Consider the following 13,413-nt stretch of genomic DNA (forward strand, 5'->3'; position numbering starts at 1 on the left):
GCCCTGTCATCGAAAATGTCCACACAGTAAAGAAGGCAGTGGCATCTTCAAGTGATTTTGAAAAAAAAAAATATTTTAAAGATGTATTTATTTTTACGTGCATTGGTGTTCTGCCTGCACGTCTGTGTGAGAGTGTCAGATTCTCTAGACAATTGTGAGATGCCATGTGGGTGCTGGGAATTGAACTCCAGTCCTCTGAAAGAGCAGCCATTCTCTTCACCACTGAAGTTCACCCCGTGAGAAAACTTAAAAATTGTGTTCCTGAAATTTCAATGCCTTCTAGGAGCCCATAGATCAAACCCTGAGAAAATTTATTACAGGGAATCCCCAACTTTGTCCTGAAACATATGTGAACTCTTCCTCTTTCTCTTTCTTTCGTTCTTTTTTTTTCTTTCTTTCTTCTTTTTTTAAGATAGGGTATTACTGTGTAGCTTTAGTTGTCCTAGAACTCACAATGTAGACCAGACTGGCTTCAAACTCACAAAGGTCCACCTACCTTTGCCTCCCATGTACTGGGATTAAAGGCATGTGTCGCCATACCTGGCTGTAAGCCATTTTCTCAGAAGCTAAAAAGTAGTCTTGGACAGTCTGAGTCCCTAAGTTCTATTTGATTTAGAGTTATAGATGGTGATGTGATAGTGAAAAGGAAGACAACGAGAGATGTCTAGAACCCTCCTCCACTGCTGGTGGGAATGTAAACTGGTACAACCACTCTGGAAAGCTATCTGGCGCTTTCTAAGACAAATAGGAATAGTGCTTCCTCCAGACCCAGCTATACCACTGCTAGGTATATACCCAAAGTTTGTTCAAGTACACAAAAAGGACACTTGCTCAACCATGTTTATAGCAGCTCTATTTGTAACAGCCAGAACCTGGAAACAACCCAGATGTCCATCAACGGTGGAATGGGTACAGAAATTGTGGTATTTTTATACAATGGAATACTACTCAGCAATCAAAAAGGAGGAAATCATGAAATTTGCAGGCAAATGGTGGGATCTAGAAAAGATCATTCTGAGTGAAATATCCCAGAAGGAGAAAGACAAACATGGGATATACTCACTTATATAGACCTATAAGATATGATAAACATAATGAAATCTATACACCTAAAAAAGATAATCAATTGAGCGGACATGGGGTAAGATGATAAATCCTCATTTAGAAGGACAGATGGGATGAGCATTGAACGTAAGACACGAGTCTACTGAGCGCATCTGAAAGACTCTAACTAGCAGTGTTTTCAAAGCAAAGACTCATGACCAAACCTTTGGCAGAGTACAGGGAATCATAAGAAAGAAGGGGAGTTAGTGTGATGGGGAAAGGATAGGAGCTCCACAAGGACCAAATATATCTGGGCACAGGGTCTTTTTTGAGACTGACATTCAACCAAGGACCATGTATGGATATAACCTAGAACCTCCACTCAGATGTAGCCTGTGGTAGCTCAGTAACCAATTGATTTCCCAAAGTGAGGGGAACAGGGACTATTTCTAACAGGAACTCAATGACTGGCTCTTTGGTCTCCCCACCCCCGAAGGGAGGAGCAGTCCTGTTAGGCCACAGAGGAGGGCTTTGCAGCCAGTCCTGAAGATACCTGATAAAACAGGATCAGATGAATGGGGAGGAGGTCCCCCCTATCAGTGGACTTGGAAAGGGGCACGGTGGAGATGAGGGAGGGAGGGAAGGACTGGGAGGGAATGAGGGATCGGGACATGGCTGGGATACAGAGTTAATAAAATGTAACTGATAAAAAAAAAAATAAATAAAAAATAAAAAATAATTAAGTATTTTCTAAACTGATAAATGTATACATAATATTTTCAAGGATAAACTTTTAAACTCGAATGTTACCTGAAAATTTAACAATTTTAATAATCAATATTTTCACATTTTGTTTTCATTTGTTGTAGGAGTCTAAGATTCCTATGACTTACACTTAACACTACTCAGCGCTTAACAGAATTGCAGAAAAAGCTGAAGTGTAGTGACTATAATAGTTGTTTAGCTCTGTCCCTTAAAGAAAGATAAATGTGATCGATTTGCAGCACTGGGTTGTGAGACATGTAATAGAGAAGAGACATGAAGGTTCTGAGGTAGTGATGGTGATTTGCTGTTTGTCTGAAACCAAATCACTAGCAGCCAGGCCTGTAACTCACTGCTGAAGTCTTGCCTGAATTACTAATAGCCATGGACTTGATCCCCAGAGCTACCAAAAATAAATAAAAATGAGAGTTAAATAACATAATCCTGTTAAAACAAAGTTTAAAGAACACTTGGAATTGTAAAGAAACTCAATTAATTTGCCAACGAAGAAATAAAAAATCAATTAGCAGATACAGCCTATCTGTTGACTGGACCCTAGAAGAAGGCTAAGGAGACAGATTTGATATCACTGAATGACAGGGTGGTGGGAAGTGTTGTCATGGCAACAGTAAGCCAGGAGAGTGGGATCTTAAGGGAGGAAGACATGCTGAGTGACACTGTAGACTTTTGCAGTTTGCCATGGCTTCCTGGACAGTTTACCTAGATAGAGAAGGTTGGGTCCTCGGTCTCTCAAAGTCTTCATTTAAACACACTTTTACATTGGGGCGTCTACCAAGATACATCTGTGGATCATTTTTAATTGTTGGACTTCAATGATGTACATCTAGATAACCGAAGTGATTTTTAGCAGTGCAAACTAGAGGTGCTGTTTCATAGTGGAAAGTGTGCTGACTATACCTTATATGTTTGCTAATGCTTTAAACTCTTTCTCTTCCCATTCTGCTTCATTCCTTTGGCTCAGTAGAATTGATGTTATCAACCAAAAGTGTCAATGTAAGTGAGTCTTAATGGGCTGAAAGAGCCTTGAGATTAATTGGAAAAAAAGCATTTAACCCTCTTAGACTTTGCTGTCTTAATTTTATTCACCATGAGGTTTTGTTTTGCCTTCCCTCCCTTTACCAGGAAGGGTTTAACTGCACTCCATCTGAAAGTTTATATAATTGAGGCTGGCGTGCTGGAGAGAATGCAGTCCCTCTCACAGGAACATCTGTGAAAGGAGCAATCTGTTCATTAAACTGGTCACCCTGTGAGTTGGTTGTACCTTCTCCAGCTTAGCTGAAATTGTGTTGCTAACGACCTCTATGTGTACCTGAGATAGCAAACCATTACTTTTTTTTAAAAACTTGCCAGCATTGAAAATATTATTTCATGAGCATTGCGGAGAGAAGATAAATTTAACTTGCAGTGGCACAGAGATTCCCCTGAGATTTGCGTGGTCTGATCTGTACACCCAAAGCTCTGCAATGGATTCACATTTAATTGGCCCTTAGGAGACCTCACATGAAAACCTTCTACTTTCTCTCGTCTTTCAGATCAGATAGTAATTGCATAAAATTTTATTTTCTGTGAAAATAATCCTCAGTGCCAATTTTAAGACCCTCAGGAAATCTGAAGTTAATGGGAAAATTTTTTCTCTCTAATCAGTTTTTGTTGTCTGTGTACTTTATGTTTGTTACCACAAAATAAAGCCTTGGTGAATATCAAGTTGTGAATATATAGATGAGCCCACAGCAACGTAACAAAGAAATCCCATAGTACATCAGTCCCTTTGTTTAAAACTAACAGTATTGACCAAATGTAGTGATCGTGTGTGCGTGTGTGTGTGTGTGTGTGTGTGTGTGTGTCTTTAGAAACCATCGTTGTTCTCATGGCATTGTCCAAGGCCTAAGGCCATTATCTTGCCTAGACTGCTGTAGTTACTGAGTGTTATAGTCTGTTGGAACTCAACAGTTGTTGCTTTTTGAGGCCTGTGCCCTTAAATCACTGGGCGTTATTCCAGCTGAAAGAAAAATCATTATTTCCTGATTAAAGCAAATTCTCTAGTACTCTCCAATAAGCATTATTTTTTTGTAAATCTTCAAATTGGACCCTGTGTGTATTTGAGGAAAGGAATTTTCATTCATTTATAAATACTCTGCTATTTAGACTATTACCATGGCCTGGCCTTCTCTCAAGTTTGGGAGGCTAAATGCACTTTAAACAAACATTTCTACAAATTGAGTGACGTCTGTAATGGTTTCTTTTGCTGCTCACAGATGTTGATGAATGCACATCAAACCCCTGCACTAATGGAGATTGTGTTAACACACCTGGATCCTATTACTGTAAATGTCACGCCGGATTCCAGAGGACTCCGACGAAGCAAGCGTGCATTGGTAAGGCAGGGGTTCTGTGCATGGAAACCAGTTCTGTGAGACAGAGTCAGCAAGGCTGTTGAAGTTAAAGAAAGCTTATCAAAATGCGACACAGACTGCTTAAGCGCTGCTACATCATGGACCTGTTTTTCAGTGTCCTTGGAGAGTCTCCCTTTAAACATAAGCACTGTGTGCAGGGCTAACCCAGGCAATGTAGTCTCTGGCTTCAAGACTGCTTCAAGTCTGCTTTCTTTGCCTATACAGCTCAGCTTCCTTTCTGCAAATAATGTCCGCATTACCCTTCACTGAGCTTAAGGCTTATAGCCGTTTTCAACTACTGTGTTCTTTGAGCTCCACTCACAATCCAACACCAAATCATTCCTTGCTTGTATCCGCAGTCTCATTGCTTTACCCATCCGCATCATCTAAACCCTGCCTCACTGCTGATTCATCTCGGGATCCATTTCCCAGATGACCCCACTTGTCTTTTGGTAGTTAGTTGCCTGAATCGACTTTTTTCCAGCAGTTGTCACTATATTACTTTTAGCCAAGAAATTCTGCAGTTTCTTTGACTTGCTCAGCATTGGATTCTGGCTTTTAAAGTCTTGCTCTACTATAACAAAGATAGCTTCCTCAGCAATTCCAGCCACCTCCTCCTTTCTCTCACTGCACCCCATTTCCCTTTCTCTTTCTTTCTTCACCTACTATCAGGTCTGAAAAAAAAAATTGCTTACACTTTCTATCCAAAAAGAAAAGCTAGTGAGAGATGAAAATTTTGCTGAGAAACCAACATAAGATTTATCACGTTAAAAAAAAAAAACAATGAATATTTCAAATTGCTGCATTATCTTCCTACTTTTATCAAGAAGTATTACAAAGGAATACTGTTTGGCTCTCTTTAATCTTCCCAGATATTGATGAGTGCATCCAGAATGGGGTTCTTTGTAAAAATGGCCGATGCGTGAACACAGATGGCAGTTTCCAATGCATTTGCAATGCTGGCTTTGAATTAACCACAGATGGAAAAAACTGTGTTGGTATGGAATTTTTCCCTTAAGTTTTTTTTTTAAGAGTATGTACTTTTTATTTAGAACCACATATATGGTTTCAACAAAGGTTTCCATATCTCATGTGTGAAAGAAAGCTGGTCACATAACTTAGATAAACAAAACAAAATCATTTAAAAATGACTATAAACGTAAAGTGATAGAATTAATTAGTTGTGCTACAATAACATATAATTTATGAGTTCTCTCGTTTTTCCTGTTCAGCACAAAGTTATGTGTAACTAGCAGTCATTCTTCAGCAATGTGCATTATTTTAGATGCCGTGGTCACAACACTGAGGATATAAAGAAGAGCACCCTCCTTCTAAATTTGGGAGAATAGGGCAATGTTGATATCTGTAGTAACTGCTTCTCTTGATTGGTTGGAATGCCCATATCATTTCACCTGCATGAGGCTCACCATGCTTTCACTCCGTTGTAGACATAACACCCACCGAAACCCTGATACCTTTTGGGGGAAATAAAACACCATTAATGTTTATATGGTTTTAAAGGCAACTAAATGTATGATTTATTCTGTGCCTTTGTGTATTCAAGACCCTTCACAGCCTCTGCGCTGCTTGTGTTTATGCAGTAGGCATTCTTATTTTAAAAACATGAAATAAACAAATGATCATCCAACATTATACAGACTGGGCAGGTTGTATTTATGTGTTTAGGAATACCAACAATCAATGGGAAAAGCTCATGAATTTGAAAGAAAGCATGGAGGGTACATCGAAGGGTTTGGGGAGTGGAAAGGGAAGGGAGAAATGATGTAATTATAATCTCAAAGTAAAACCTAAGTAATTTTAAAAAGTGAAATAATACCCACAAGCACAGGATTCATATATGAGGTAGGTTTGACTGTAGATTGTGGAAGGAGAGAGAGACTTGTTTCTTTTGAGGCAAAGGGACAAAGTCACTCTGTCTTCTGCCACAGACCATGATGAATGTACAACTACCAACATGTGTTTGAATGGGATGTGCATCAATGAAGACGGCAGCTTCAAGTGCATATGCAAGCCAGGGTTCGTCCTGGCTCCCAACGGTCGCTACTGCACAGGTATGTACAGCTTCGAGAGAAGAAAGGCACCATGAGTGGAACCATCCTTTTCTTCTCCTTCGGCTCATGCAACAATAATTCCATTTTTTTAAAATTTCAATTTCACATGATTCACATCTCTTGCTGGTTTAGTAAGACAGATGTCTAAAGCTTTCTAGGGAAAATGCTCTGTGAACTGAGAAACAGTGGTCTCTTTGCAAAGTAACAATGGTGCAGGAAAAATAAAGGGAATGACAGATTGATCTTATCAAGTCTGAAGGAAACAACACAGAATTAATTTTTTTTTTCTGCCTTGGCTAAAAGAACAACAGTAATTTAAAAAACTTGCAAATTTGTCATTTTTATATATTTCCTGGACTGGATTTTCTAGGGTCACTCCTTATGGGCACAGTCTCACATATCTTCCATAGAGCTCATCTGAGGATTATTTGAATTTACTATCTTAATTTAATTAAGTGGAGGTATAATTTGAATGTTTCCACTAGCTGTTTAGCTTATGAAGCAATTCTGGAGACTGTATTCTAGTGATAACTTTAATAAATAGAGGACTCCTGGAAATACATGACACTGTATGATGGTCATACTCACAAGCAGAACTTTGTAACACAGACATGTTTTGTGGTTTTGTCTTGGAAGCAAGCTTTTGTTTTTATTTCAGTTTCCTCCCTTAGAGGAAATAACTCAACAAATGCCCTCTGCCATCAATTTTACCAATCTACCTGAATAAAATAAGTACCAATGCCTATGATTTCACTTGATGTTCCAGGGATGGTAGGGATACAAAATGGGACTAAATTTATGCATAACAAATAGCTTTTGACTTTGCAAAGAAGGATAATATGAGGTGAAATGGGAAAGCTATAGCTTTGGCTGGTATCTCAAGTGTGGTTGACTGAGATTTAACACAGGATAGGTGACCAGCATTTCTGTCCACTGTACAACACTAAGCACACAACAGTCTGGAAATTCATTTCCGAGTTTCTCAGCTAGTTAAATGCATATATAAAGGTGACTGACTGGCTTAACCGGCGCATGCCTCCTGGAAATTATGTTTCTTACTACGGATGTGAGAACCTGTGTGTCTCGAAATGGTCATGACTTATCAGTTCTGTGTCTGAGATATGTTTCTGCTGTTGAGAAAGCCCCTTAAGGTTGGGAAGTATTTGATAAATGCAAATGGACTGGAAATTATAAGCAATGGCTCAGTGTATTTTGTTAGTATGAAATGTTCAAGTTAATGTCAAAACAGGATCTATTTCCGCAAGAGAAAATTGCAAAACTTGACCATAGATTTATAGAAATTTACTTCACTTAATTTGAATTAGGCATTAGTAGTAATAATCAAGGTTATCAAATAAATAAAAGAAATATTGAGACTATTTTCTTCCCTCAATGCGTACAGCAGATTTTACTCAACTTTCTACAAAATGTACTTGACTGTATTGTTCTAGAGGTCAGTTGTCATTTTTGTATATTCTTCTACAAGTTACTCAGTTAAAAGGCTGATAGGATGGAATAATTCAGGGAGCAGAATATGTTACTCAGTAAGGACCAGCTTCCATCCCCCTCTGAGCAGATGTTGACGAATGCCAGACTCCAGGCATCTGCATGAATGGGCACTGCATCAACAACGAAGGATCCTTCCGCTGTGACTGTCCTCCTGGCCTGGCTGTGGGTGTGGATGGACGTGTATGTGTTGGTAAGTGAAGCATTCTCTAATGGCTTGATGGTCCCAAGTGTTCTCTGAAAACATCAAATGGGATATAGCTACACAGAGGATAGTATTTGACCACAAACAGAACGCTAAAAACACAGGTAAAGCTTAAACTCATGCCAAGTGAGAGGTGTCAGTCACAAAGAAAAGCCATATTGTGTATGATGCCATTTACGGGGAGTGTCCAGAATCGGTAAGTCGGCATGCATTCAATGTGATTGCTAAGGGTAGAATGGACAGGGTGGCAGGAGAAAGAAATGATAGGTAAGGGCCATGAAAATGTTCTAAAAACCGACTGTGAGTGTAAACGCTTTTAAAATGTAAAATTTCAATAGGTAAATTCTATAGCATGTAAATTATGTCTTAATAAAACCACTCGCTCTACAAAAATGAGACCCTACTCCATCTCTTTTCAAAGCATCTGACAATATACAAGGAACTAGAGTTCTAAATCCAGCTGGTATTCGTGTTGTCACTAACTACAGCCTATAAAATTGGCGATTACAGTTACATCATGTAAACCCTCCCTTTTATCCAAACAAAGACTGAACCGTGAGTAACTTGTGCCACAGAAGTATACTAATATCTAAAGCCTGAAGTGCCTCAGATTATTTCTCCTCGGCGTAAACTACTGAAGGGAGACTGTAGGCCTGGATATACATATGACTCGAAGCTATTCTGATATCCTTTGGAAACATTTGCTGACCGGATGACACAAAAATCAATGAAAGGCCCCATGCGTTGGCTTTGGAAAGGCATGCAGAGCATTTGAGGTGCCTGGGGACTTCAAGACCTAAGCAATAATGCTGCGGTGGCAGTGAGTGTGGAGAAGTTAGGAAAATACGCAAATGGAGTTTTCCCTTCCAAGGATGAGTCGGTCTGTTTGCACCCTCTGATTTTCAGCTAACACAGGAAAACAGCAAGGCTGCCTTGAAAGTGTATTTGAGAGAATGGAAATTCTTAGCCAGAGGTTTTTTTAATACTTTACGTATAACTCTTTAATCCCGGGAGGGGTAAGGAGGGACAAGGAAGGGTCGGCAGATGGAAATCATCTGTTCTCTGAAATTCCTCCTCTGTCCAGCCGAGGCTCCATTTCAGACTGTAGGTTGTCAGCACTTTGTCCAGGAGAATTTCAGCTATAGCAGCTAGAAGAATGTAGCTCCTTCCTGTGTGGAGGGCTGAAATATTTTTCAGTTGCCTTAAAATACTCAGTTGCATTTGTCTACACCTAAATGAGCGCACTGAAATCTAAAGTGAATGTAAAGCTGCTTTAGGAAGGAGAAATTATTTTTCCTTTCAAGCAGCCAATTTATGAGCATTTATCATGAAATCGATGTTGAAAACCAAGACTACATTCTTTTTATCTACAAACAAGGAACACATCAGAAATCTGTGGAATGCCTTTGTGAATTTTTCATCATTATGGTGATTTCAGCCTTTTAAAATAAGACCACCATTTGTTTGGGTGGAAAAATTATATGGCGCTGTTCTCCCACTATGGCAGATTTTTTGGTCCACCCAAAAAACAGTGCCATTCCTTGTTACATTAGGAAGAAATCACTCGTATGTATTATTTGAATTGACTCTTTAGCTTAAATTTGTTTTACTATATTTTTGTTTCTATAAAAATTAAGTTTTTTTTAACTTTCATAAAATTTAGCTATGGTTTTAGTATACCAAAGAACCATGACTCACAAGCAGAGTGTAAACAAAGAGAGAAAATGTCTGTTTCCATACCATCCCCATCCTTTTAAACTCTGTTTTTTAGTTATTTTCAGAAGGAAGAGCATATCCCATAACAAAGGGAGAAAACTTCATAACTTAGGTAACAAGAAAATTCCATGATGATTTCATTTAATGAGAAAAATCTGAATTTAGAAAATTACAACGTTCACTAATATATAATAATTAATATTCCTAGCTGGATTTTAAATAACACATTCCCTTCTAAGCTCAGCTCTTCAGTGAGTGAAGGTGGAAGCAAGGATTCTTTGTATTGCTGGAACTATCATTTGATGGGCTTTGCAGATATTTAAAGTCACCTTCTTGTGACTTTAAACATGGCGGCCCATCTTCAGGGGGCCCATTCCACAGACATATAATCCTCTGCCCTGTGCACTGTGACCTGAGGCTAAGGTCCTCCCTCCACCTGTTTATCACTTACACAGTGGGCATCCTAGCACTGGACTTTCTTCTTTTTTTTTTTTATTTTTTGGAAGGGTTTTATTTTTTATTAACTTTTTTTTTTCAATGCAGTTTATTCAGGAACCTTGAACAATCATCTGACCCTGGGGAAAGCCAGCCCACAGCTTAAATAGCCTCTGGGTAGCCAACCCCTCTTAAACTGAATAAAAAGTCCTTCCAGGGGTCCCATGGGTTGCCTTTGGTCTTGTGAAGATTTAAGAAAAAAAAAAAAACACCTCAATTTATAACCAGATCATACACACACACACACACACACACACACACACACACCACCTCTTTTAGTAACCATTCTCTAAGAGCTAGCTAGCTAGATGATAGGTAGATGGATGGATAGATAGATAGATAGATAGATAGATAGATAGATAGATAGATAGATAGAAATGGATATCAGTATTGTTGGGCAGATATGAGCAATCAGTCATTGGGTTCTCTATATCTTTATGATGGGATCTCAAAAGTTGCCTTGCTGTTAGAAAAATTTTAGTTAAATTTTCTTTTTCAACAGCTTTTTAAAAGATTAGCTTTAGAACATTTTATGTTTCCAAACAGTAGCATATTTGTTTTGAAAATGTAAATTTACCTTTCTTCACCAGTTCTGTTATTTACTAGTTGTACGGTATTGGGCAAGGTACAGTTCCTTTCCTCATTAGCTCTGTTGATTAAATATGTTAGTGCCAAATGCTTCAACCATGTAAAGCATTAATTATGTCAGCTCACACCAAATAGTCAGTAAGAAAGTTATTCTGGAGCTGGAGAGATGGTTGAGTAGTTAAGAGTACACAGTGCTCTTGCAGGGGACCCAGCTTTGATTCCCAGCACTCATTTTTGGCAACTCACAATCTTCTGTAACTCCAGACCCAAGGTATCTGACATCTTCTGGCTTCATGGGCACCTGCACTCATGGGCACGCGCACACGCGCGTGCGCACACACACGCACACTCACACACGTGGTTAAAAATAAACAAAAAATCTAGTTTTAAAGAAAAATAATACTTTTTTTACATTTTCTTATTTTATCCAGTTAGGACAGTGTAAACACATCTAATGAGTTTCTGTCTTATGTAGTAAAGTTGACACTAAAAAATAAATAATACAGAATTAGGATTCTACAGTCATACATATTTTGCTAGTGGTTTATAAAATTTGAAAGCATCCTGGTGAAAAAATTCAAAGCAATCTCATTTTTAAGAAAAAAAAACATGCTGAAATACAATATCACGTGTAAAAGATATATATATATATCTTAAATATATACATTACTCTGGTCCACCGTGTTCCCACACAGAAGTCCTGCGAGTACATTCTCATAGGTTTCCTGGTGGCATTAGTCTTTCCTATTGTGACTCAGTTACGTTGTTAGTGAAATATGAGCTACAGTTCTGTCTTTGGGGTCCTTGATCATAGAAATGTCTTTGTCAAAGATCAAAGAAGTAGGGTTTGCTATCCTTGGGTCCTTTTATTTTCGGGGTGTTGCTGCCACCTCATGTCATGATTAGCAAGCGTTCCCATTTGTTTTATAAACTACTCAACTGGTCAGCAAAGGGTAATAGAGAACTGAATTCAGGAAGGGCATGGCCCTGAGACCATGTGCTGCTTTCTTTTTGGGGGACCTCTGGTATTGAGCCAATCACACAAACAGGCATGTAATGTTCATGTTGCCATAATGGGTTCCCCAGCTTTTTGTCTACTTGCTTTTATGTTTTACTGGTTTGGGTTTATGTATTTATTATGTTTACCTTCTTGTATGTGTACCTGGATGAGCTAATGGGCACCTTGTATGTGCTGGACATGTCTAAGGCCAAAAGAAGGTGTCAGGTCCCCTGGAACTGGAGTTACAGGGGGTTATAATTTTCCATGTGGGTTGCAGAAACTGAAATCAGGTCTTCCACAAAAGCAGTAAGCACCTTTAGCCACTGAACCATCTCCCCGGCCCAGTTAACTTGCTCTTGAAAAACTGTACTTTGTGTGTTTTCATCTTGAAAACAGCAGTCACTTTGACCATACTCTGATCCCTTCCAAGGTAGCTGATAATCTCCAAAACTCTCACAGAAATCCTATCGTAAATCAAAACTGAGTTCCTTGAGGGTTTAGTGATAAACTCAGGACCCTCTTCAGTGTGAATATACAAACATCTCATCGTTGCAGAACTGTGAATCTAATTCCTTTAATGGTAAAAAGTGCTAGAACCTTAGAAAACTCACTAAGAAATCAATATAATTATTTCCATCAAGTTGTGAACAATGTCAGATACTTGTAGTGGGGGCTATTTAAATTTCCATAGTCTACTGCTTAGAAACTATGCTGCCTCTGTCCCTTAAGATGTTCTGATTTTTTAAAAAAATAGTTCATTGTTTACAGCTTTATGAAACTGTCACATACTCCATAAGACTTGAGAGCGAGGGAAGGAGAAGTCACTCTGGCCTACAGTGAATCCCAGTTGGGCCTTTGAGAGTCTGTTACTTAGACCTATTTACCTATTCTTCCTCTTAAGAGAGTTGACGACCTGACTATTCATGACATCATGTCTGCACAGTGCCGGAAAGAGAGTTGTCACTTTTCTTTTTCTTATTTTGTGTCTTAGGTTTGTTTTGGTTTGTTTTTTTGTTTGTTTGTTTGTTTGTTTTGTTTTGTTTTGTTTTTTGCCTGCAATGAAATACCGTGACCAATAAGTAAGGTGGGGAGGAAAGGGTTTATTCAGCTTACACTTCCACATTGCTCTTCATCACCAAGAGAAAGTTAGAAGAGGAACTCAAGTGAAGCAGGGACCTGAATGCAGGGGCCGATGCAGAGGCCATGGAGGGGTGACACTTCCTGGCTTTGTGCCCTGTGGTTTGCTCAGTGTGATTTCTTGTAAAACCCGGGGCCACCAGCCCAGGGATGGCACCTCACAATGGTCTGGGCCCTCCTCTGTTTATCACTAATTAAGAAAATGCCTTACAGCTGGATCTCATGGAGGCATTTCCTCAACTGAAGCTCCTTCCTCTCTTACGACTCTAGCTTGTGTTAATTTGAAGCAAAACCAGTCAGTACAGTTTGTATATATACATAGATACATAAGTAGATAGATAGAGATATATTATATATAAACAAAACCAGTCAGTACAGTTTGTGTGTGTGTGTGTGTGTGTGTGTGTGTGTGTGTGTGTGTGTGTATTAATCCTAGGGGTACTGGGATTAAGGGCATGTGACACCATGCTCAGC

At 38.9% G+C, this 13,413-nt stretch overlaps 1 protein-coding gene across 1 annotated transcript in view; it reads left to right on the forward strand.

Annotated features, from left to right (window-relative positions):
* The window catches only part of Fbn2 (fibrillin 2), a 220,748-nt gene that overhangs the window by 117,681 nt on the left and 89,654 nt on the right, over positions 1-13,413 (forward strand). The window contains exons 12-15 of the mRNA XM_021634127.2: positions 4,083-4,202; positions 5,093-5,218; positions 6,170-6,292; positions 7,869-7,991. Of these exons, the coding sequence (XP_021489802.1) occupies positions 4,083-4,202; positions 5,093-5,218; positions 6,170-6,292; positions 7,869-7,991 (492 nt within the window). The remainder of the gene's footprint in view (positions 1-4,082; positions 4,203-5,092; positions 5,219-6,169; positions 6,293-7,868; positions 7,992-13,413) is intronic.

Source organism: Meriones unguiculatus, chromosome 2 (assembly GCF_030254825.1).
Source record: "Meriones unguiculatus strain TT.TT164.6M chromosome 2, Bangor_MerUng_6.1, whole genome shotgun sequence".
In the NCBI taxonomy this organism is placed as follows: domain Eukaryota; kingdom Metazoa; phylum Chordata; class Mammalia; order Rodentia; family Muridae; genus Meriones; species Meriones unguiculatus.